The following is a 24,773-nucleotide window of genomic DNA, read 5'->3' on the forward strand; positions in this document are numbered from 1 at the left end:
CTATTTACTAAGGATGAATATAACCTTCAGCCGAATCAACCCGACGTACTTTCAACCAATTTCTTTTTGACAAGTCATAAATCTAGTTTCATTATGAAAAGAGCAGCAAATAAAATTGGTGTAATTACTTGACGGCGAGTAGCTAGTTCGGTCACAGATGTCTTTAGCGTTGGCTGTTTTTTCTTTGCCATTTAGTTTACTTATACGGCGAAATAGAAATATATGTTTAGATTAAAAATTATGATAATAGGAATTTAAGTAAAAGTGTTGCCACTTTTAAATAATTAAATGAAAATTGCATGCATCTGAACCAAGAAAAAGAAACATCAAATTCAGAAAAGAAGAGAAAAATAAACATTTCTTTTTTTATGAGTACATAAAAAGAAACTGAAAATCGTTGTTTGATGGAGAAATTAAAACAAAAAAGGTTTTCAATTATAAAATAAAAAGCATTTACGGATTTTAAACATGATTTTGACAATAAAATGAAATATTGTTTTGCATTTAACACTATCTGTTTTTCTTTCCTCAAATTCTGTGTAAACTTTCTTCAGACTTACTAAGTTAAATTAACTTAATAATGCTTAATAATTTTGAATATTAATTAAGTTTATGAGTACATAGTCGATTTAAGATTTACGTATATGAAATCTATGGAAACAAAAATTCTTTCATCACATGAATGAGGGGTGGATGGTGGTTTAGTCGCGTGACACCACCCGCGTCGAGCTCAAAATTGATAATTCTGAAAGATGAATTTTTTTTTTCCAAATTATTTCAGAGTCTGCCCAAAAAATAAGTAAGCAAATGAACAAAATAAAGTGAGCAGAAAAGAAGAATCATTTAGTTGCTATTTTGTATTAATTAACACTTTTAGGAAGACCCAAATTACCTAAATTAGGTTGTGTGTAAATGGAAAGATTTAAAGGGAGGTGGAAAAGTCACTACATAAGGGCTTTAACACCATCTGACTTAATCCATCTGATTCATGTGACTTAACAATGCTTCATAGTAAACACTAACAAATGATTTTTAGAAACTTGTTCCTTGTTCTGCAACCAGAGCCAAACTAACGTAGGTCCGAAAATTGCGATTTTCTGTTTCTTAGTGCATTGTATGTAGAATTCTGTACCGCATCGAGTCATATAAACGCAGTACCAAAAAAAAAAAAAAAAAACAGATTGTGATAATTTATCAGTGATAAAAGAGCGCGAGTCCAATCCTGTGTATGCACCAAGAGATCGTTTTTCCGCCCTCCTGTAAAGCAGCGATTATGTGACTAACGTTAGTCAGACTCTGAGGCACAGTCTTATCAATATAAAAGTAGATGAATTCAAAAACGACGTTCACAAAGTCCTATTAATTTTTTTCCCCGTATGCAACAACTGGGGGGGGGGGCAATAGTTTTTGAAGGGGAAGAACTTAGATTTTCTTCTACACATTTGAACTTCGCTCATTCTATTAACTTGGGAGGGAATAATGTATTGGTCTTCGTAAATTTAATTTTAACTAGCATATATTAGTCTTTTCTCTTTCGCTTTATTCGTATCATTCAGTTTATTAATATCACCTAAACTATTTATTGCTTCTATGATCATAGCTTACTTTTCATTTGTGTCAAATTTTTTAATGATTTTGATATTTTTGGGTGAGAGTTTAGGAGTTTTGTTACTACATTTTATAACTTATGATGCCGATTAACCTATTTTCCTTTTCTAAATATCAGCGTTAATTCATGATCATTATCAATTAGAATTATTGCAGGCATGTTTAAAAGAAAAGTGTAGTCGAATATTTTAGTATAGTTAATATCATTCACTATTTAGCATTGCTTAAGTTAAATGTGCTAGTCATAAAGAAATTACTGCTTTGAATTTTAATCTCACTTTTCAGGAGGGAAAAAATGTTTAAACTCGGATGCCTAAAAAAGGGAATATTTTGACTAACCTAGACCAGTTTTCTTTTCATTTTTTTTTCAGAAATAAATAGGATGTAGTGGTTTAAATCATCGGTGTTCAATCCGAATCCCACATTTTGATGAACCTCGCGGGCCTGAAAAATCACACCCCTATTAAAATATTAAAATTTTTTAACTAGAAAACCCGAAAAAACGAGAAAAAGGAGAGAAAATTACAAACCAGGAAAATGTCTTTCTCATTACTACGTGCTTATTTTAGTGGAATAAAACTTGCATTTGTTTCCAAGAACATTATTTCTGAATACTTGGCTCTAAATTTGTAACACAGAAAAATAGCCTGTGTCTAGGAAACTGAAATAGAAGGAGCGAAAATGGAAGTTTAGTAGCAGTAAGGTGGAGAGGAGATGTGTGATTGGCTACGATTTCGCGCCGTAGTTTTTGGTTAGTAACTTAAAACAAAACAATGAGCACGTTGGATCAGCTTCGCAGGCCGCACGTTGGGCACCACTGGTGTAAGCCATAGAAGACGAAATGTGGAAGAGGAAGTCCTCTGGTACCATAGGTGTGTGACTGAGCATTGTCCTGTTAAAAATGACTCCCAGAGACCCTGTTCCACATGTTTCTGAAGCATGCCCCAAACATACCGTTAGGCAGCCGTAGTGTTGTGAATGAATGTTATTGGTTACCATGTTTCGTTTAAGATAGTGCCCCATAATATCATCCAAGCTGTGGGTGCGATGAGCAGCTAAAAAGCAAATTCACTATTAGAGCTTTCACAAGCGTACACGATTGGCATCAATGCCCTGACTGAATCTGGATTCGTCATTAAAGACAATCTGAATTCATTTGGTTGCAGTCCAGCTTGTCGAATGCGACACTGCTCCAAATGGAAGCGACAGCGTGAAAGTCCTAATCCTGCTTTTGATTTCAGCGGCTTACCGTATCTGCAGTTGGCATGATACCATGGCATATGATACACGGTCACCCATTATATTAATCCTCATCACAATGACAGGCTAATGGTACGTTTGAGTCATGCTAATTCAGGTGCGTTGGCACTCATGCCAGGACTTCCCGGAGCCATTTTTTAACAGGACAACGCTCAGTCACACACATCAGTTGTGTCAGAGGACTTGTTTCTCCATATTATCACTTTCTCTGGCCTTCTCGATCCACTAATTTGTCACAGATCGAACATATCTGAAATCACTTTGGACGGTTACTTGGACATCCTACGAGTTTGATTGAATTAGTCGCATGTTAACAGTAACTGTGTGAAAGAAGATTACGCAGGATATCGTACGAGGCTGTAATACCTCTTTCGCCTTGTAAATTCATGCTGGAGGGTATCCAGCAGGAAACTAAAACCTCTGTTTATTTTGTATTTTTTTACTAAGAAATGATCAATTGTCTTTAATTTCGTTACCACTTAGGAAATTAAAATTTCGTTTAATTCTCACTGCTCTATCTAGGTGCGTCTATTTTTTTGTGTTAAAGTGTAATTAACACGAAAATTATATTGCTTTAGTTTCAGCGATATTTAACCTTTTACTCTTGGGCAGTAGCGTAGTGTAGCCAGGATTTCATTTCGGAAGGGGCACAAGGAAATTTGCATGTGCTCAAAGTCGAGTTTTCTTATGTATACGAACAGAAAAATTATGTTTGCAACAAATGAACATCGTCATTTTTGAATTTTCTTCCTCATTTCGGGGAGGGTCCAGATCCCCACAGACCCTCCCCTCGGCTACACCACTGCTCTTGCGGAACGGTTTGAGCTTACCGTTTTCTTGGAGGAACCCCTTGATCAAAGAGCAGAAAAATAAATTACCAAAGCTTTATCGTAGTCAAATCAAAAGCTATTGTTGCATTTGTTTTTTATTGTTAAACAATATCTAAATAAGGTAATAAAAAAAGCTAATGCTTTTTTGGTTTTATAAAATATTTTTCGTGGATAATTATTTCTAACATTCTCAAAATTTAAAAAATATACTTTAAATATCACAAATTAACGAAAATATATATTTTTTTAATGACATGGATGTAAATTTTTTTTTCAAAACCTTTTTACGTCTGAAATCTGCAACCTAATATTCATCTTCAACAAACAATCTTTTTAACTATTTTGTTTTTGTCGCTGCTTAGAAAAAAATATATATTTTTAATAAATAGGTTGAAACAAATGATATTAGATGTTTCTCAGCAAGAATGTTCCAGGGAACCCTTGGGCTCCTCTGAGCCCAGACCCTCTGCTTAATTTCATTTGAAAACCATTTTACTTTTTAAGGGTTGCGCTATATGACTCAAATTTTCCTATAAAACCTAATTAACGTCAACTATTCAAAGTTGGATGAAAAAGGACTCAAAACAAGAAATGGAAAGTGGGGAATGAGGTGTTTTAACAAAGAGTTTTCCAAAAATAATGTTTTGCTACGCTTTATTTTGAAATGTTAAACTACTTTAGTTTGAAATGTTTATTCAACTACTTTATTTTTTGCCTTGTTTATGTTTTACGAAACAATGAGACTTATTTAGTTATTTATTTATTTTTGAAGAAAGAGTATGCTGAAACGAAAGTCATGAAATTTAATTCAAACCATAGGTTGTAGTATTTACATTAGCTCAAAATATTGAACCATTTTGTATAATTTTCTACTATTATATAAGCGGCAAGCTCAAAATGTTCCCAAAACTGTAAAAGGTTGAATACCGCAGTAATAAAGAACTATAATTTTCATGTTAAACACTGAATATTACGTGCTTTCGTAAAGTATTGTGTACAAATTGTTGTTAACTATTTACTTGTGTACTTGCTTTTCAAAAATATACAAAATGATTCATTATTTTACGATAATAATACTAAACGTTCATAAAAATGGCATTTCAAACCGCTTAAACTTGCGAAATTTCAGATGACTAATGGACAAAATTAAGTAAATTATTATAATCCACACACACTTTCAATAAATATATTACCCTAATGAAGAGATCAAGTTTGGATTGATTACGCTCCTCAATGAGCTAAAATGTTCAAGGGTTCTTAAAACATTCTTGAATTTGCGAATTTTGACGAATAAAAACCATTTATAATTAGGATGTACATTAGAGTGGTTCAAAAGAACTTTTTTTTAGCTAGAGCCCAGTACACCCCCTATTTGTTTTAGACTTACTCTAATAGTATTATAATATAAAAGTTTTAGCTTCTTACTCAAATTTTAAAAGGGTGCTCAATAGGGTGGAGTGAAATTTTTTGTTTTCGAACTTCGAAACGCCTAGGCTCTCAAAAGTTGCCTTTTAGCCTCAATAAATCACCCCTAAAATTTTAGCCACCTATGATAATAGCTTTAGGTTCTAAAATCGCCCCAAAAAAGTCCATAAATGCAAAACAAGCGATTTTTTTGAAAAAAAATTTACAAAATTGAATATATATTATTTAAAAATCATTTGAGGGGTAAATGTTAACTCTTTGTAACATTATTTATCTCATAAGAGTTTTACTTTAAATTTCCAAAAAGCAGCAAAATAAACCAAAAAAAAAAAAAAAACTGATTTTAAATTTTTTTTTTACAAAATTAAAAATGTATGATTTTAAAAATGTTTAATGGGGTAAATGTTAACTCGTGGTGACATTAATATCTCAGAAAAGTTTTATTTCAATAGAGTATTTCAAAAAGCTGCAAAATAAACTAAAAACGATCTGTTTTTCCTTCTCAATTTACACGATCTTCCAAAGCAAAAATAGGCTAAATGTACAAAATATAAATATTTAGACACAAAAATTATAAATGGAAATATTATTTTCGAAATCAAAACATAATATTGTATTATCTAACTTTCCGAGATATTGAGTACTTCATTATTCATGAATAAATGTTCGTAAAAAATCTCAAAGCTATTTAACAAACACCCAACATGAACAACTAATTTCACCTTGAAGTAATTGCTCTCAATGAAGTAATTGCTTTTTTGAAGTTCAGTGTAATCTCGACAGTTGAAGTTTAACTTGGGTACTTTAAACTGTCTAACTGGTGTAGCTTACTGTTCGCTTAGATGTTCTCTTATTAAGATAATAAATTTTTTAGAGACTAATAATCTATTGACTAGTTTTCAGAACGGTTTCAGGAAAGGTAAATCTTGTGCAACTAATTTATTACATTTCTATGACAAAGTTACCATGGCTTTGGACAATAAGAAGCCTGTAGATGTTCTTTACATTGATTTTCAAAAAGCTTTCGATAAGGTACCGCATGTTGCTCTACTTAGCAAATTAGTTGATATAGGAATAGGAGGGAAAACTTTCATTTGGGTAAAAAACTGGCTGACCGGAAGGAAACAAAGGGTAGTTGTAAGGGGAAATTATTCTAATTGGAGGAGTTATTCTAATGTGAGGTTTTAAGCGGGGTTTTTCAAGGATCAGTGTTAGGGCCTGTTTTGTTCCTTGTTTTTATGAACGATATTTATAAAAATATTTCTGGGAACATGAATTGTTTTACTGATGATGTCAAAGTTATGGGGAGTGTAGAAAATGAAGAACAAGCAAATCAGCAGCAAGAGGATCTGGATCATATTACGGAGTGGGCTGATAAATGGGGTATGGCTGTTAATGTTGGGAAATGTCAAGTGCTACATTTAGGGCATGGAAATAAGTGTAGAAGTTATTATTTGCAAGGTTCAGTCATTAGTCAGGCAGAAAAAGTTACTGATCTGGGCGTCTTAATAAGTCAGGATTTAAAGTTCAGCCAACAGTGCAGCATAGCTAATAACAAAGCCAATAAGATGCTTGGGTTTATCAATAGATCTATTTCAAACAAATCTAAAGAAGTTCTTCTGCCCTTATATAGAAGTTTGGTAAGACTTCATTTGGAGTATGCTGTTCAGTTTTGGTCTCCTTATCTTAAGAAGGATATTAATGTATTGGAAGGAGTTCAAAGGCGGGCTACAAGGCTAATAAATGGACTTTCTCATTTAGACTATGATTCCAGGTTTAGAAGGTTAAAAATGTACAGTCTTGAGCAAAGAAGAGACCGAGGGGACATGATTCAATTGTTTAAATTTATTAAAATGAAAGATGTTACGGGGCTGAAGTTTAGCACTGAAAACAGGACAGGGGATCATTGTTTTAAGCTATTTAAATCTCAGGTTAACATGGATATTAGGAAAAATTATTATTATAGCAGGGTAGTGGAACCTTGGAACAGCTTACCGGAAGAGGTGGTATTGAGCAAGGGAGTAGATAGTTTTAAGAGGGACATTGATCTTCACTGGGGATTGTAAATTGACTAGGACCAGTCTAGCTGGGCCCAGAACCTGTTCCTGGTCGTCACTTTTGTATTTGTATTTGTATTGACAAAATCGTGCGGTAGGCCAGAACTTGAATATGCCAGGATCAGGGTATAATGATCTTCAACAAAAGTTTTAATGCAAAATTTTTTTGTTCGTTTGTTGTAGAAGATAAAAACTATGATACAAGAGCCAGGCTCAAAATATATTGGTCGCATAACAGTTCAGTGTGAAGCAGCTGACATTATACAGCATAACATTATTAATTTCTTCACGTATAAAGAGCGGGCACTTGACAACATAATTGTTATTGGTTGCGACGGAACTAACATCAGTACTAGTGTGACAAATGCCGTTGTTCGTGGACTAGAGTTAAAACTAATCAAACTCTTGCAGTGGTTGATTTGTCTGCTGCACGTAAATGAACTTCCATTGAGGCATTTAAAGAAATAGCTGGATGAAACAACATATGCACCAGCAATTTCTTCAGTAATTATCGGAAAAGCTATCGAAACCTGCGAAAATCTACCACTTGTGAACTTGAAAACAATATCCTTAGAGCATTTTCCTTCAATTTTGATTGGAACAGATATTAGCTCTGATCAACAATATTTGTATGACATTTTCCAAGTCGTTTCATCTGGATATTGTTCAGCAAAGCTTGCCAATCGAAAATTTGGTCCTGTAGTGCATTCTAGATGGGTAACGACTGTCGATCGACTTTAAGATTATATGTTCCGACTGAGAATCCGACTGAAAATATGGTCGCGTTGTGATCATAAGTGATGAATGTTTACACTCCTGTCTGGTTCTTCATAAAGACACACTCTTCTTGTTTAGAAGATGCACATCATCTACAGAATGATCACATTTTTTAGATACTTGCCAACAATGTAACAATAGACAATGTAATTCGACGTAATTCATTTTTTGCTTACCCAGACAACATATTATTATCAATGCTGACTAATAAAAGAAGACATGTTCAAATTCTGGCCTACCACAGGATTTTGTCAATAAGAGACTAGCTAAGTGAACAGTCAGCTGAATCACTTATACAGTTTAAACTGCCCAAGTTAAACTTCAATTGTCGAGATTACACTGAACTTATAAACTGGCAAATTGAAACATATGATCCTCCACTGACGAAAGAAGTACCCACGTAAACGTCTGCCATTAAGTCATTCTTAAAACAATTACTTTAAGGTGAAATTAATTTGGAGGAACCAATTTGTACTTCGGACATTCATAAATACCCATGTCACAACCAAGTGATGGAACGCTGTGTCAGATTGGTAACAGAGGCTTAAGAAGCTGTTTGTGGAGAAGAAAGGCATGATGGTTTCATCTTGAGCAAACAAGAGTCTAGATCAAAAATGCCTAAGTTCGATTCTAAATCAAAATTTCATGCCTAAATTATTGTTGTTCTTGTTTGGAGTTTGTTAAGTAGTTTTGAGGTTTTTTACGAACATTCATGAATAATGAATTTTCTTCGACGGTTTTTTACAATCATTCATAAATAATGAATGTCTTCATTATATTCATGAATAATGAAGTACCCAATTTCTTGGAAAGTGAGATAATGCAAATATTATGTTTTATTTCTAAAATACTACTTTTTTTTTCATTTATAATGTTAGAATAAATTATCTAAATTAAAAATTAAATATATATCTTGTAAAAAGTTTAGATTTTTTCTTTAAATATTTATATTTTATGCATTTAACCTATTTTTACTTTGGAAGATCATGTAAATTGGGAAGAAAAAACAGGTCGTTTTTAGTTTATTTTGCTGCTTTTTGGAAATTTAAAGAAATTACTCTATGGAAGTAAAACCTGTCTGAGATATTAATGTTACCAAGAGTTAACATTTACCTCCTCAAAAAATTTTAAAATCATATATTTTCTATTTTGTAAATTATTTTCAAAAATATTGATTTTTTTGCACTTTTGGATATTTTTGGGGCAATTGTGGAGCCTGAAGATATTATCCTAGGAGGCTTAAATTTTAGGGGTGATCTATTGATGCAAAAAGGCAACTTTTAAGACTTCAGGCGTTTCGAAATTCGAAAACAATTTTTTTTTTCACTCCACCCTAATGCTCAATGACCCCTAAATTTAACATTAGCCGTAGCATAAAAAATGTCACAAATTTAGAAACATTTAATTTCCCCAGCTGTTTCTTTTTTTTTGAAACAATAATTTTATTGCAATGTATTTGCATATTACTCGTGTATATTATAATACACGTTTGAATGCTTGAAATTTTGTCTATAAGATACTTTTTGCATAGTACACTGTGTACCAAATATAAACATTGTTGGTAAATTATTTCATATTTCCGACTGAGCTAAAGTGTGAAACTACAGCTTCACTAAACTGACAAGCAAAGAGGAGTGTGTACAAACACATCTTGAATCAAGTACTTAAAAAGTAAAAAGTATGTTTAAAAGTAGAAGAAATCTAGAAAAGCGAATAAGAATATTAAACTAAATGAAAGTTCGCATGCATTTTATATCAGAAACTTATCAAGTTAATTGAACAAAGCTAAGTTTCATGTTTAGAATTAACTAATAAGCTTCACCCTCAGATTAACTGTAGTTGGTTTTCTCGAAGGAACGGAGCAAGTCTTGACTGAACTTCTAAAATTAATAAACACTCTGATTGGATTTTCGAATAAATTATTCGACACTAATAATTCACAAATGATATCAGAAATATTTATCTGCTTTTCCCTTCAGCTTCAACCCCGGGCATTAAAATTACCCTGAAACTAACGAAATTCCTTAAAGAGGATTTGGATTTCCTTGAAGAATTTCCATCAGCAGAATCTAAAAATGGGCGAACACACCTGCAGGATTAAAACAACATAAGATTAGATTCCTCGTTATTAGATTTCATTAAATAACCTCTGGTGAGGGTCCTCGGAGGATTGAGGCTGTCTCCAAGCACTTAAGCAGCTTTTGCAAAAGGGATTAAAATTTTATTAATTCTTCGGGGGATATGTTTGTGGTATTAGGCCATGAACTCCCAAGGAAGGAAAGGTTTAGACGAGGATTTTAAAAGGCCAAAAGAATATGGAATGGATTTTGATAGGTGATGAGCGGGAGCTGCGAATAATTGATGAACTTGAGATGTGTTTTTTTCATTAGACGAAATACTGGTGAGGAATAGTTAAAAAATAATGATCTACATCTATCCTGTTAACCAACATTTCAACTGTTGCACTAAAATCGAAAAATCAATATCTACTGAAATTAATTCTACTAGTAAAACGAAGTGTTGACATTTATTATTTCTATCTGTTTGATGTAATGCAGCGGCGCCTAACCTATGGCACGGGGGCCATATGTAGCTTGCGAGGTTGGGTCATGGAGCCCGTCGCTATGCTCAATGTCAATAATAGAAAAAAATATTCGGAACCTTTCGAAACAACCGAGCATCTCAATCAGTTTCAAAAATAATTGTTGTAAATTTAGAGTCAAATAGCCAGAAATTGGAGTCTAAAACAAGGGTGGAATCTTTGTATTTGTAAAATATGCTTGTAATAATGATAACAATAGCTCAGGGTTTTAATGAATTTGTTTAATGTTATATGTGTTCTGGTCCGCGAGATTCATCTAAATATGAGGTGTGGCTTTCAGGAAAAAAAAAAGGTTGGGTATCATCAAAATTCATCAAACCTCCATCCATATTTTGTTAAATTTTTAACTTTTTCCAAAATGCTATGTGTTTTATTGAATGACACTGTTGTAACCAGAAAACTGATTATTGTTTATGTTTTTGGAATTTAATAATACACTGAACTGATTTTTTTTTTTGTATTTTCAGTGCACTTGCTTGTGGAAAATTTACCACGTAAGTATTGAATGCAAGGTACTTAATAATTTGCTTATTAATTATTCGCATCTCTTATCTTATTATCTGGAGTAATTGAGATAAGCATTTGATGCAAGATATTTAATATTTTGCTTATTAATTCTTTGCATCTCTCATCTTGTTACTTAAGGTAATTGAGATAAGTATTGAATGCAAAGTATGAAATTTTGAAATTGTAAAATGTAAAAATACAAAATGTAAAATTTTAAAACAAGTAAAAAACGTCAGTCAGTCTCGAGTTTTTGGAGCTTTCGATATCTATAGTATATATTTCCAGACACTTTAGGGTTTTAATATTGGTTGATATCGTGTGAAATATTGTAGATATCGCGTGTAATCATTTATTGCTGCAATAATTATTTCGACTCATTGATTTTTTTCGGAAAAGTAACACAGAAATGTGTCTATCTTTGAAGGCAAATGAAAGAAGTTGTACGTCAGTTTTCAAATGATGACAGATGTGGTGTACATCAGATGCTTCTTGGCGTGAGAGAGGAAAAAGAAGGTTGGTTTCATCTGTACTGTCCGGGAAACTTAGCCTGTGACGATGATGGAGATTTGTGGAGTGCTATGGTAAAATCTTGTTTATGACGTAGTTTGTTTCGAAATGTTTTACACATAATTCGATAGTTAACTTTTTTCTCATTAAATTCACTCTAAAACCAAAAATTTTCTGAACAAAGTGTTTTTCTAAATTTTAAGATTAGCAATGAAACTGCTTTACTAAAGCGGAATGTTTAAGTAACATGAAATGTATTTGCAATGCCTATTTTTTGTTTTAATCAATTATATGAATGAAAATATTTGTTTGAAATTGTACTGTTTTTCTACGTATATATCAAAACATTTATATATAATCTATACATACCTAAATGATAAGCAAACATTAATTTTCTTTAGAAGAGGAAATTGAATATGTGTCGTGTTTTTTAACAGTAAAAAAATAAGTAGGGGATTGTGGGGCAAAGGGAAATAGTTAAGATGACTGAGCTTTTTCAAAATGAACAAATGGACAATTCATTTTGGAAATTACAGTACATAAAGAAAGAACATTTTATTTTAAAATAAAATTTGGATTAAACTGTACTTTTATTTTTGGCAATAAATTTGCTTCAAAAAATGTGGACATTTTCACTTTTTTTTTTCCGTGGAGCAAAGTAAAAAATAAAATATTTTTCTAGGGAAGTATTTTCTGTTCAATTATAGAAAATATTTTTGATCAAAATATACTGAAACAATAAACTGAACGTTAAATTAGTTAATTAATTCAAAATTGAAGAAAAATAAATGAACAAGTAAAAGAGTAAAATAATAAATAAATAAGTGAATTACTAAATGAAGGAATGAACTAATAAATGAATACCTAAGTGATGTGTAGTAAATGATTGAATGAGTAAGCAAAATAAACTATTTGACTTTGCCCCGCATGTACTTGACTGATTGTAGAAAATATTTAAAACCCAAATAGAAAGGGCTAGAAAGTAAAAGTAAAAACAATAATGTTTAAAACAATTGAAAGTTGAATAAGATTTCACACAAGTAAAGCAAGAAATAACAACATCAAAAAGTACAAATTGCAGATTACCGCAGACACGTGTTTCGGCGTTACAAGGAATGCCTTTTTCAATGCAAAAAGTAATGAGCTTATGGATGAAAAGACATCCGACAAAAGCCTTTCGTCGGATACCTTTTCATCCATAAGCTCATTATTTTTTTGCATTGGAAAAGCCATTCCTCATAACGCCGAAACTCGGGTCTGCAGTAATCTGCAATTTGTGCTATTTGACGTTGTTATTTCTTGCTTTACTTTTCAGCACAAAGGTATTTATTTATCTTATTTCACACAAGTTTTTCAGGGTTGCAAAGCAACCTATTTCATTGGAAAACAGTGAGCTTACGGACGTAAATATATAAAACAAAAATCTGGCTTTTGTCGAATATCTCTACATCCCTAAACTCAGATATTTTGAGCAGTTCCGAATCACGTGTTTGCATGTTTTGTTGAAAATATACACCGTTTAAAAGTTTTTATTGTTTTCCACCCTTAAAACTAATATAAGTGTTCTTAATTTGTTTTCTTATTTTTGAGGGGGGGGAGGGGAGTAATAAATAAATATATAAATATTCAAATATAGTCAAATTCCAGTTCTACTTTTTAAAACTTTTCTTCGAAAATAAGCCAGAAATCTTCTCACAAATTATATCTCTTTTTTCTCCCAACATTTTTTACTCTCACTCTCTTTGTCGTAACGAGTCCCCTTGACACCATTTGACGAGGTCCGCTAAATAAAATAAAAAAATCCTGAACTAATTTCTTATCATTCTTCATTTCGTTTCTTTTCAAGTTGGGTAAACTGATCTCCTGTTGTTACAAGCGTCGCAAGTTTTTGCTCTCCCTTACCAAAAACCTGGGTCCTTGCATGCTGCGTGCACTGCGAGACGACGAGACGTGCCAGCGCACGTTGTGCGCTTTGCTGGAAATGGACGTGCTGGACAGCAGAGATCTGCAGCTGCAGCTGATAACCACCCTGCAGAGCACACCTAGTGGTAAGAAGCACTATGCTGAGCTGTGCGACAAGCAAATGCATCTAAGACAGCTAGTAAGTATAAGTCATAATCTGTAAGAAATTATATGCGCCACGCGGTTACATTGCGTAACACTTGACAGGGATCCCAAGATTAAATTAAAATAACTGGGATTAACTGGGATCTCCATAATTGCGTAATGGGGCTTTCCGCGATTGCCTACTGCGCAAATGCATGAGAGCGCCTGAGTTCATATGGCTATAGACAGTCGTGAAGGCATGACTGGAAAAAACCTCCCGACCGAATAGCGGGATAACTTGGCATATCTTTTGACCGCTATTCGGGAAAAAGGGCAACTTGTTGTCAGTGAGTAGAAAAATAAATTAGTTTGTGTGTGTTGTGAACATGGTCTCTCCAATTCTCTCCCTCTCCAAAAGTTGATTTAGGGAAAATGTGAAAAAGAAGAAGTGGCGAAAATCCTCTTCATAATCTAAGGTAATCTTACGCTTCTTATGCATTTTATTTATATTTTAGCAAGGGCATCAGAGAGCCAAGGCAGACCCCTAGTTAGTTTCGTCACCGCGGGCTCCTGCTCCCCCCTCCCCCCAAAAAAAGAAAAGAAAAGGAAGAAAGAAAAAAGACGAAGAAAAAAAGGGGGGGGGGATTTAAACTGCTTACTAGAAAACAATTAACAAAAAAATTCCGAAGCGTTACTGATCATTTTCATGTAACTTTTCAGGATTTCACAGGCTTTTACCAATTTCCTGTGAAAATTGAGTATTTTTGTCAAAACGTTCCCTGAATTACAACAAGTTACACGAATGCAGACTTTTCACTCTTGTGAAAAATATTTTTAGCTACCATTTAAAGATCACTTGAGCGTATTTGTTTTGTGTATTGGCTTCAGTTCGACTACGTGCTGTCCCGACTGAAGTTCCTAATGAGAGCGGAAAAAGTCTCTGGATTTTGCAGTGTAAGAATTGCAGGCAACTCAGACGCTTGGCACACACTTGCTACTCTATCTTAGCGTTGGTCCTGGAGGCAATAATGCCTTTGAAGCTTTATAGGTAAATCAGGAAGGTGACAAGGCCAATCGTTTTCTTAAAACCTTACACTAGTTTTCGCTGAAGGTTCCAGCAACTAGACTGGCTTTAACTGGGGAGATTTCTGTATTATTTATAAATATCCCCGAATAGTTTCAGAAAGGTTACTGACTTTTACTTTTCTGTTTTTTGCAAGATATGTTACTGGCAAAATTTGGGAACATTGACTGGCTATTATTTTCCAGGAACCTTTCTGAGTTGTTTTTACAGTGTAGATGAAACATGCCTATAATATTTGACCTAGCCACTATTACGAATTTTCCCTGTTTGTCTCTAAATGCTTAAATAATTTTGCCTCTTTTTCATAGAAATAAAAATAAATAAATAATCCGTAAGCGTAGTACGATCCAAAAGTTAGCGGACAAGTTGTATAAAACTTGACACTGAATATTTCACATCATCGAAGCACATCCACCTTAAAAATAGTGATCTTGAGCGACTATGCACTTCTGCCAACGTTCAGATAACTTTTGTAAGCACTCCTGGAAGCCATTTCTTGCAACCTCCTTTAAGGCCTCGTGCAATGAAGCTTTCAGTTCATCTGACGGAAGAAAGCGGCGTCAATGCATAAGTATTTTAGATGCATAGGTAATATGCATTTCGGTGGGTAATATGTCATATAGGTAAAAGTCACACTGGGGACTTAAACAACATTCACAGTAAAAAGCGTCAGCGACGCGTTTTTTCCCTAAAACCAGTCTAAAACCAGTTTTCAGTAGACGTTGCCATGACAGCAAGCCATATTGTACGGGATCGTCAACGTGACGAGAAGCTAGATATTTGAGGTCCGTCCATTTGTTAGTCGCCGTTCATTGGTCTCCACGAGGGAAGCGCTTTCCCTCTATTAGGCGAGAGTACCGACATGTGCTTTACGCGCGTTCGCAATGTATGAATGCTTCTCCCTTTTCAGAAAACGTTTGTCCTGTTACATTAATTCAGCTTTGTCTTGTCCATCCCGTTTTTTGACGTGACAGACTGCCGACAAAAGCAGAGTGGCATTCACATACAGTCGCCGTACATCAATCACGTGACTGAATTCACCCGCCAGAGAGAAGAGCGCACTGCTAGGCGGAAACCAATGAAATGCCGTTCTACTTTTGAGGGCCGTCAGATATCAAGGTTCTTCTGATCAAAACCGGTCCCGTCCAAGATGGCTTGCTGTCATGGCAACCAGCAAAGAAAACCTGTTTCTGTCGGAAAAGAACGGGATGGACGGGACGGACGGCCGATAAGTGAAGAGCCCTTAATGAGGCGAACGTGACGTGCGGACGATGTCTGAATTACGCTTAAGAGTTCGTTATGTTGCGCAGAACTAGGGATAATTAAATGTTTGCACTTTTTGAAAATAAATACCTTTTGCATTGTAGTTTAAAACTTGAGACTTCAAAAAAAGTTGTTTAGTCAATGTTTTTAAATATTTTTTGTTCAACAAAGTAATGTTTTTCTTTTCCTAGCAACAAAAAGGTGGCCCGAAGAAACTTGCATTGCCTTCCAAATCCACTGTAAGTCCATTTTCTCTCTGTTGCTTTTTTTTTAAATAATTTCAAAACGCACACACTCACACATTGTGTCACAAAAGACTGTGGCTGTCCTTGTTTAGCTAACTAAGTTTTCATTACTCAATGCTCATTTGGGCCATTCCACGGAAAACGGTCATTTTGACAGCCTCATATATTTCATGAGAAATAAAACTTCAAAATATTTATGAGCAAATCTTTTCTGCTTAACAAATTACAAACTTATGTGTGATTTCTTTGGGAAAAAATTTCGTCATCACCCTTTAAAATTATTACTTTTTAATGAAATATATGAACCGTCACGTGCTGGGCAAAGGGTTGACTTTTTCGTGGAATGGCAAATTTATTTATTAAAGTAACAAATTCGAAAAGTTAAAATCTTAGTCATTTCCATTCCCCGAAACACAGTACCAATAAAATAAATTAATAAGTTAAATTTGTGCTAAATCTTGAAAATTTCACCAAATCCTCCGTATTTTGGGGAGGAAGTAAAATTTTTTACTAAAAATTTGTGTAATGTATCTTTGTACTCACAATTTATTTTAAGTGAAAATAAAGAAAATATATAAAATTCAGTCAATTTTAGAAGCTTTTGTATGTTCTATAACAGTAAATATATGATAACATGTAATCTCTTCGCTTTGTAGGTAGCTCATAATATGAGCTAAAACTATTCACCAAGTTCATTTTTTTTTTTTTTTTTTTTTTTTTTTTTTTAGGATGCTGACGTTTCGCGTCTGTTGAACAGTGGCTCCTTTGGCGACTTAGAATGTCTTTCTCTAGCTTTCACCCAAGTGACCAGCGCCTGCGCAGAAGAAATTATAAAATTATCATCACTTCGATACCTCAATCTGTGGTCGACTCAGGTAAATTTTCATGTCCTTAGCTACTGTCTATTTTAATGTGTTTTTCGAGTCCCTTTTTTGTTTCGTTGTTTGTGCATATGTTTTTACTCTTTCCATATTGGTGACCTCCGGACGTCATTCTTCCCTTTAGTTCGGAGACTCCGGATTGCGCCTTTTATCCGAGCATCTTCCCAACCTACAAGTGCTCAATCTTTGTGAGACTCGAGTCACGGATGATGGATTGGCCGCCCTCACAGGTACTTCAGTTTTTCCATTCAATCATCATTGCTTTACAGAAATAGACTTTCAATGAACGAAACACAATTGGCACAAAAAATTAGCAGTCGTTTTTAATTTGAATGCTTTGAAAACTTGAAAACCTTATTATATTTTTTCTCTCACTCCGGCACTTCTTTTCAAAAAAAGCTTTTCTGAATTCCCCGCCATATTGTTCACTTTCTGAATTAAGTTCTTAATGCTTATTAAATTAATATTATTAGCTGAAAATCTCATGCTCAAATCTTACAACACAATTTTCACCCGCTTCCTATGATCGAATTCTTCTGAAATTTGGAATGCGACCTTATACCTGATGACAATGTAATATTATATGAAGTAATAAGCTAATTAACTATTAATTGTTAGTTTATTTCAATTTTAGTCAACGTTTTTGTACAAATCCTCTAATATGAGGACGAGAAAATGCTCGTAAAAATTAGAATAAAGTATCTGTAAAAATCAGATTAGAAATAAAATTTGTTCCAATATTCCACGGCAATTAGAACGTGAACAGTAATTGCTTTTAACTAATTTCATGCTGAAATGTAGGTGAGCATTTAAATGAAAATTAATCCTTGATCAGGGTCATAGTTGAACAATGCTTTTATTAAAAAGCATCTAACTTTTAAAGCGATATAAATATAGTTTCCACACATGGGGTAAACTAAACCTAATAGGAATCGACTTAAATTTATAAAAAAAATATATATTACATGATTTTATAAAACGCTTCAACAGAAATTTTTCTTCTCATATACTTACACTTCAACTTTATAGTTCCAAAAATAAATTTTAAAATATTTAAATGAAAATGTGGTATAAAAATAGGTCACATCATGCAAATTATTTTCAACACAGATCAAACATACTTTTGCGATACTTCTGTTATTTGCGCCTCATTATTTTCTTTGTACTCTGTTTTATTCTAAAATCATCATTGTTAAAGTAAAGGTATTGGATTGAAAAATAAATGAGTTAATAAAAGGAATAAACATTTTTTAAATTGAAAAGTAAAAGCAACAATGTAATAGGAATTCTAATTTTGTAATAGGAATAATCACGAGTATTAATAAGTTAAGGTTTATGAATTCGAGCGTCTACTACAGTAAACTCCCGATTATCCGCGGAATAGAGTGGCACGGATAAGCGAAAACCGTGGATTATCCGACTAAGGTAAAAACGGTACTTAGCGTATTCAATAGCTAAAAAATATTAATAACACTCACACATACATTTAAATTATTACTAAAACCATTGCTACACTGCATCTACTAACATTGAATATAAAACATATATGTAAAATCTAAAAGCGGATAATAACGGATATAGATAAAAAAAATGTGAAAAGACCCGCGGATAATCCAACCGCCGATAATCGGGAGTTTACTCAAAAGTTTTTTTTTGCAAATGTGTACACGCTTTGAACACAGAATGGGGTTGTTTTTCAGTCAAAAGTACTACTTTTAGTCACTGAAATTCATAGAATAAGTTTAAAAAAAATAACATGGACCCAGAAAATACTTTCATTTTCCCAACAGTTATGTTTTAATTAATTTTTTTAAATGTCCGATTTTGAAAACAAGGCGTGGTCTTTATGACGTCACAAATGATGCAATTTGGCGCATCATTCTACCACGTTTCCACGTTATGATAATCAAGAAGCGAATTAAATATTGCGCTCTGCGCTTGCTATCAACCATATCGTTGCCAATACACGTGAGTAAAGATGCGAATTAAATATTTCTCTCCGTGAATGGCAACACTGAATGGCATTTCATCATTTGTGATGTCGCACGACAGAAACGTAAACAATGAAAGCGCACCGATTTAAGTAATTTTTTAAAAATATTAAACTTGAACAAATTATTTAAAAAATGGTCAGATCCTATATTTCTAAGCATGCTCTTTCAGAAAAAAAAAAAAATACTTTTAAAATTTTGGTAGACTCTATTCAATTTTCTGATATCACTTGAAATTCATTTTTAGTTGCTGTCTTTTATCCAGAATGGGGTCAAATTTTAAAAGTATTTTTTTCTGAAAGAGCATGCTTAAAAACATAGGATCAGACCATTTTTTAAATAATTTATTTAAGTTTAATATTTTTAAAATATTACTTAAATCTTTGCGCTTTCATTGTTTACACTTCTGTCGTCTGACATCACAGATAATGAAATGTCATTCAATGTTGACATTCACAGAACAAAATATTTTATTCGCATCTTTACTCACGTGTATTGGCAACGTTATGGTAGATAGCAAGCGCAGAGCGCAATTTTAATTCACTGCTTGATTATCATAACGTGGAACCCTGGTAGAAAGATGCGCCAAAATGCATCATTTGTGACGTCATGAAGACCACGCCTTCTTTTCAAAATCGGACATTTCAAAAAAATAATTTAAAAAAAACTGTTTGGGAAAATAAAAGTATTTTCTGGGTCTATGTGATATTTTTTGCTCATTCTATCCATTTCAATGACTAAAAGTAGTACTTTTGACTGAAAGACCCCCCCCCCCCATTATCGATTTACCGAAAGAAGGACTTGTCTCGATCATTTTGGCTAATCGAAGGTTTATGTATTTACGACTAAAAGCAAAACCTAATTGAAAGTGTGTTACTGTATTTTCATATATTTTTATAAAGTGAATAAGTGTCTTTTATTTCTTTCTCCAGCAATGAAGAGCTTAAGAAAACTGAATTTAAATAGTACGAGTCTAACTCCAGAGACGTTCGAAGGGCTTAAGGTAACATTCATTCTCAGTGAATTAGAAACACAATCTTTAACGTGCAATTAAACACTGTTTCAGATATGAATATAAATGGCAACTTTAAATAACTCAATGTTCACAATTCAAGCATAATGATAAGTTTCATTCGGTGGATAATTATGGGTTGCGCGCGCAATTTTACATGTAAGATCCATCAAATTAATTACCTTGTGTCTATAAAGAGCACAGAGGTGTCCTGATGGTTTTTTGCTATCCATATATTTTCTAAAAGAGGGTTCGAATACAGGTGTTATGCGTGACATTTTGATAGATATGAAACTTTTTGATAGTATGTTTTCCCTTTCTTTTACGTTTGGAAACTGAATATCAATCAGCAAGAATAACAATCTGATCACTTATAGAGAAGCATAGGATCAATCGGTTGTGTGAAAAATGTAATGCTAATCGTGTTTTTCGAAAATATTACTGTTTTTGGTTCAGTTACGGGACGGATGATGATTCAGTTGGGCAGTGGTCCCAACCTACGGTCGACGGGTCACATCCGGCTTGCAAAACTAATCCGAGGGGCCAGTTGTTTTGATTAAATCAGCTGTTCCCGAAGTTTTTCAGACTATTAATAAATAAGGCTAAAATTAGCAATTGCCGCCCCCCCCCCCTATAAAATATAAGTTTAGTCTAAAAGCAAATTAACTTAGCGTTATTATACCTTTATATATATATATATATATATAAACTACAAATAGTAAAAAAAAAGTTTTAATTAATTTTAATCATTCAGACAAAAAAAATACATGTTTTTTAGTGATTTGTTGTTAAATTAAGAAGTAGTCAATGAGACAGTTTTTTTTTTTTTTTTTTTGTAAATTACTGACGATTACAGGCAGTTAGATTTGATACAAATGTTTTTTAATAATTTCGGTTTATGATTGACCAATGACTCAATCAACGTACTCATTTTTACCCCTCGGAAAATTCAATTTTACCTCTTCGGGGGTAATTCCCCCGGGTTGGGAAGCACTGGATTAAATGCTACAAATTGAAAAGCACGATTCAGGGCAATGTTTCAAATTTGAACCAAATTGTTTCCTGAAAATAGATGCAATTAATAGAAGAAGCATCAAGTAATGATGACAACGATAATTAGTTTTTAATTTTCTTACCCTATGTTATTTAGAAATGTTTTAAATATTTTTAGATTTTACATGTGTTCTGGCCCGCGAGAATTCTTTTAATACGAGGTGCGGCCCTCGGGTGGAGAAAAGAGGGGCACCACTGAGTTAGAGAATAATGAGTTGACATTTAATTATAGAATATTCTATGATTTATATCTTATAACTGAATATCAATCAACAACTATAACTTAAGGAATTTATAGCATATTTTTTGATAAGCAATGAGATCGTTTTTCGGAAAAATATGCGGAAAAATCGGTTGTTTGAAAAATTAAAAGTTAAAATCGGATTTTTAAATGTATGACTGCATTCGATTCAGTTATAGAACTGATGATTCGTTTATAGAATTGATGAGATAACTTTAATTACAGAATGTTCAGTAATGTATATCTTGTAGCTGAACATCATTAAGCAAACATAACTTCAGCAATTCATAGCATATTTTTGATAATCAGCGAGCATATTTTTCGATAAGCAATGAGATCGCTTATCGAAAAATATGAGGAAAAATCGGTTGTTTGAAAAATTAAATGTTAAAATCGGATTTTTTTAATGTATGACTGCATTCGATTCAGTTATAGAACTGATGATTCGTTTATAGAATTGATGAGATAACATTTAATTACAGAATGTTCAGTAATGTATATCTTGTAGCTGAATATCATTAAGCAAATATAACGTCAGCAACTCATAGCATATTTTTGATAAGCAGCGAGCATATTTTTCGATAAGCAATGAGATCGCTTATCGAAAAATATGAGGAAAAATCGGTTGTTTGGAAAATTAAATGTTAAAGTCGGATTTTTTAAAAATATGGCTGCATTTGGTTCAGTTATAGAATTGATACTGATTCAGTTATAGAATCAAAAAGATAATACTCAGTTATAAAATGCTCTTTAATGTTTATTCTATAGCTGAATATCAATCTGCAAGTTAACTTATACAATTTTTCACTTAGATTGTTTATAGAAACACATGAGGAAAATCGATTGTGCGAAAAGTTTAATGCTCATTGGGATTTTTTGAGTGCATAACTCTATTTGGTTCAGTTACAGAACTGATGATGATTCAGTTTTGAATTGATGAGACAGAATTTGATTAAATAATTATTTATTATGTATAACTAATAACTGCTTATTGATCAGCTAGTATAACTTTAAAAATTCTGCATTTGGATTGCATGTCTAAAAGTATCAGGAAAAATCGGTTGTTTGAAAAATTAATTGCTCACACATACGATTTTTTAAAGTATAATTACATTCAATTTAGTTAAAGAATTGATGAGAAAAAAAATAAATGTTTATTCTATAGCTGAATACCAATTAGCAAGGGTAACTTTTACACTTTTACAACTAGATTGTTGATCAAAAAGCATGAGGAAAGATCAGTTGAGTAAAAAAATAAATGCTCATCAGATTTTTCGGACGTATAATTATATTTGATTCAGTTGAATAGATGATGATTCAGTTTACAACTGACAAGATGGCATTTAACGGAATACTGAAAATCAGTAAAGTAAGACAAAGCAACGTTAGAAGAAGCACAAATTTGCAAATCACAGCAGACACGTGTTTTGACGTTACAGGGAACGCCTTTTTCAATGCAAAAAATAATGAGCTTATGGATGAAAAGACATCCGACAAAAGACCCGACTGAAAATCAATCAGAAAATAAAACTTTAACGATTCTGAAATTGAATTGTTTATAGAAAAGGATGAGAAAAATCGACAGTTAGTAAAATTCAATGCTCATGGATTTTTTAAATGTTTTACATTGAACTTTCACTAAAATGTTGTACACCCAGTAAAGGAAATCAAATCGTTTCGAAATATAAACTAGTGCTAATACAAGTAAAAGCAGATAAGATGTAAAGAAAGGAGAAAAATAACGTGTTTCTGCTAGGAACTGAATGTAAATCAACAGGAATAGCTTTAATAATTTTTCAATCGGATCTTTCACCGAAAATTATGGGGGGAAATCGATTGTTTGAGAAATTAAATACTTTACTTTTTTAACTGTTTCAAATATCACTAAAGTAAACATATAGCGTAGGAAATAAATCGTTACAAAGTACAGAAAAGTACTAACACTGAAACAAATAAATAAATAAATAAAAAAAAAGATAAAGAAAAGGAGAAGGGAAAAAGAGAACATATTATTGATGGATTTTCTACAAAAATGTTTTCTGCTTTGTAGTGCAGTTATTATCAATTGCACAGCGTAGTTTGGTAAAAGGATGTCTTGGTTTGCTATCCCCTAAAATGCAGCAAATCTTTATTAAAAAATATATACAAATGAATGCAAATAAAAACAATTAGTCTTTCAAAGGAAAAACATATTGAACTCTATTTGAAATAGTAAAGATTTTGAATTTCTCAACTTTAGAACCATTCTTTGTTAGCATTATTTATTTTTTTAACACATTAAATTAAAAAAAAAAATGTTGTTAATGATTCATTCTCATTTCAGAGGACACTACCAGTGTTACAAGAGTGCGATGTGAGATACACAGACGCCTGGGGTTTTTAGACGACTAATGAATGTGTTATTATGAGCTTTTTTTCCAACTTCAAACTTATTGAAAGACTTTTATTGGATGAAAGAAAACTCACTCTTGTTACTATTTCAAATCCATGGTGATATTATACATGCATTAATATAAAATATTCATCAGAAACTATTATTTTCAAACTAACATACTAGATGGCGCCACAAAATCAAGACTAGAGAATACCGCCATAAAATGTTTTTCTCTCAGATAAATGTCATCATTTGTAAGATTTTTCCATCGTGCATTTAATATGTGGTATTATAAAAAAAGTAAATTACAATGTGTTCTTCACGACTGAGACCGGAAAAGAATTTTGGAAGCCAGACTGAAGGTGATTTGGCCTCTAGAAGAATGCCTAGAAGATAAAGATTTTGAGAACATGTTTGAAATAAGAAAATTCTTCAACATAAACAAGATTTTAAATTTTTGTTTCTGTTGAATAATGGAATGTCTTGAAATCAACGCTTAAAAATTTAAAATGTTTCTATCTCAGACAAATTTTATACAAATGCCGTGAAATTGAACAAGTGTGGAGTGCACAATGTCATTTCTCATGTTTTAATTTTATGTTTTCTTTGGATGTGCTACTTTTCTTTTCAAGGATTCGAACTTTCAGATTAACTAAAAGGAATTTATTTTAATAGTATTTAAATTGTACTAAACATAAACAAATACACATATAGGTATACAGATTTTGTAAAAAAGAAAAAAAAGAAATAGATATATTTCTGAATGCACAGCTCTTTAGAACGACCTCCCATTACTTCGACCCTTTCGCTATATAGCGACCGTTGTATGAAGTCCTGTTTGTCGTTCCATACATTTATTTATTTACTTTTTTCACGTCCATTAGATTGTCCAATCTGAATCGTTCATTCCAATATTACGTCCAAAATGTTGTTACAACTTATTTCGATTCTCAATACTTCTATTCAAAAACAAATCCTTACCGATTTACGTTTCTAAAGAAAAACTTTTT

At 32.7% G+C, this 24,773-nt stretch overlaps 1 protein-coding gene across 1 annotated transcript in view; it reads left to right on the forward strand.

The window, feature by feature from the left end:
• LOC129230349 (C-Maf-inducing protein-like) overlaps positions 1 to 23,772 on the forward strand; it is a 93,402-nt gene extending 69,630 nt beyond the window's left edge. The window contains exons 12-19 of the mRNA XM_054864747.1: positions 11,027 to 11,053; positions 11,491 to 11,647; positions 13,420 to 13,674; positions 16,158 to 16,205; positions 16,940 to 17,086; positions 17,217 to 17,322; positions 20,016 to 20,086; positions 23,713 to 23,772. Of these exons, the coding sequence (XP_054720722.1) occupies positions 11,027 to 11,053; positions 11,491 to 11,647; positions 13,420 to 13,674; positions 16,158 to 16,205; positions 16,940 to 17,086; positions 17,217 to 17,322; positions 20,016 to 20,086; positions 23,713 to 23,772 (871 nt within the window). The remainder of the gene's footprint in view (positions 1 to 11,026; positions 11,054 to 11,490; positions 11,648 to 13,419; positions 13,675 to 16,157; positions 16,206 to 16,939; positions 17,087 to 17,216; positions 17,323 to 20,015; positions 20,087 to 23,712) is intronic.
• The last annotated feature ends 1,001 nt before the right edge of the window (positions 23,773 to 24,773 follow it).

Source organism: Uloborus diversus, chromosome 9 (assembly GCF_026930045.1).
Source record: "Uloborus diversus isolate 005 chromosome 9, Udiv.v.3.1, whole genome shotgun sequence".
NCBI lineage: Eukaryota > Metazoa > Arthropoda > Arachnida > Araneae > Uloboridae > Uloborus > Uloborus diversus.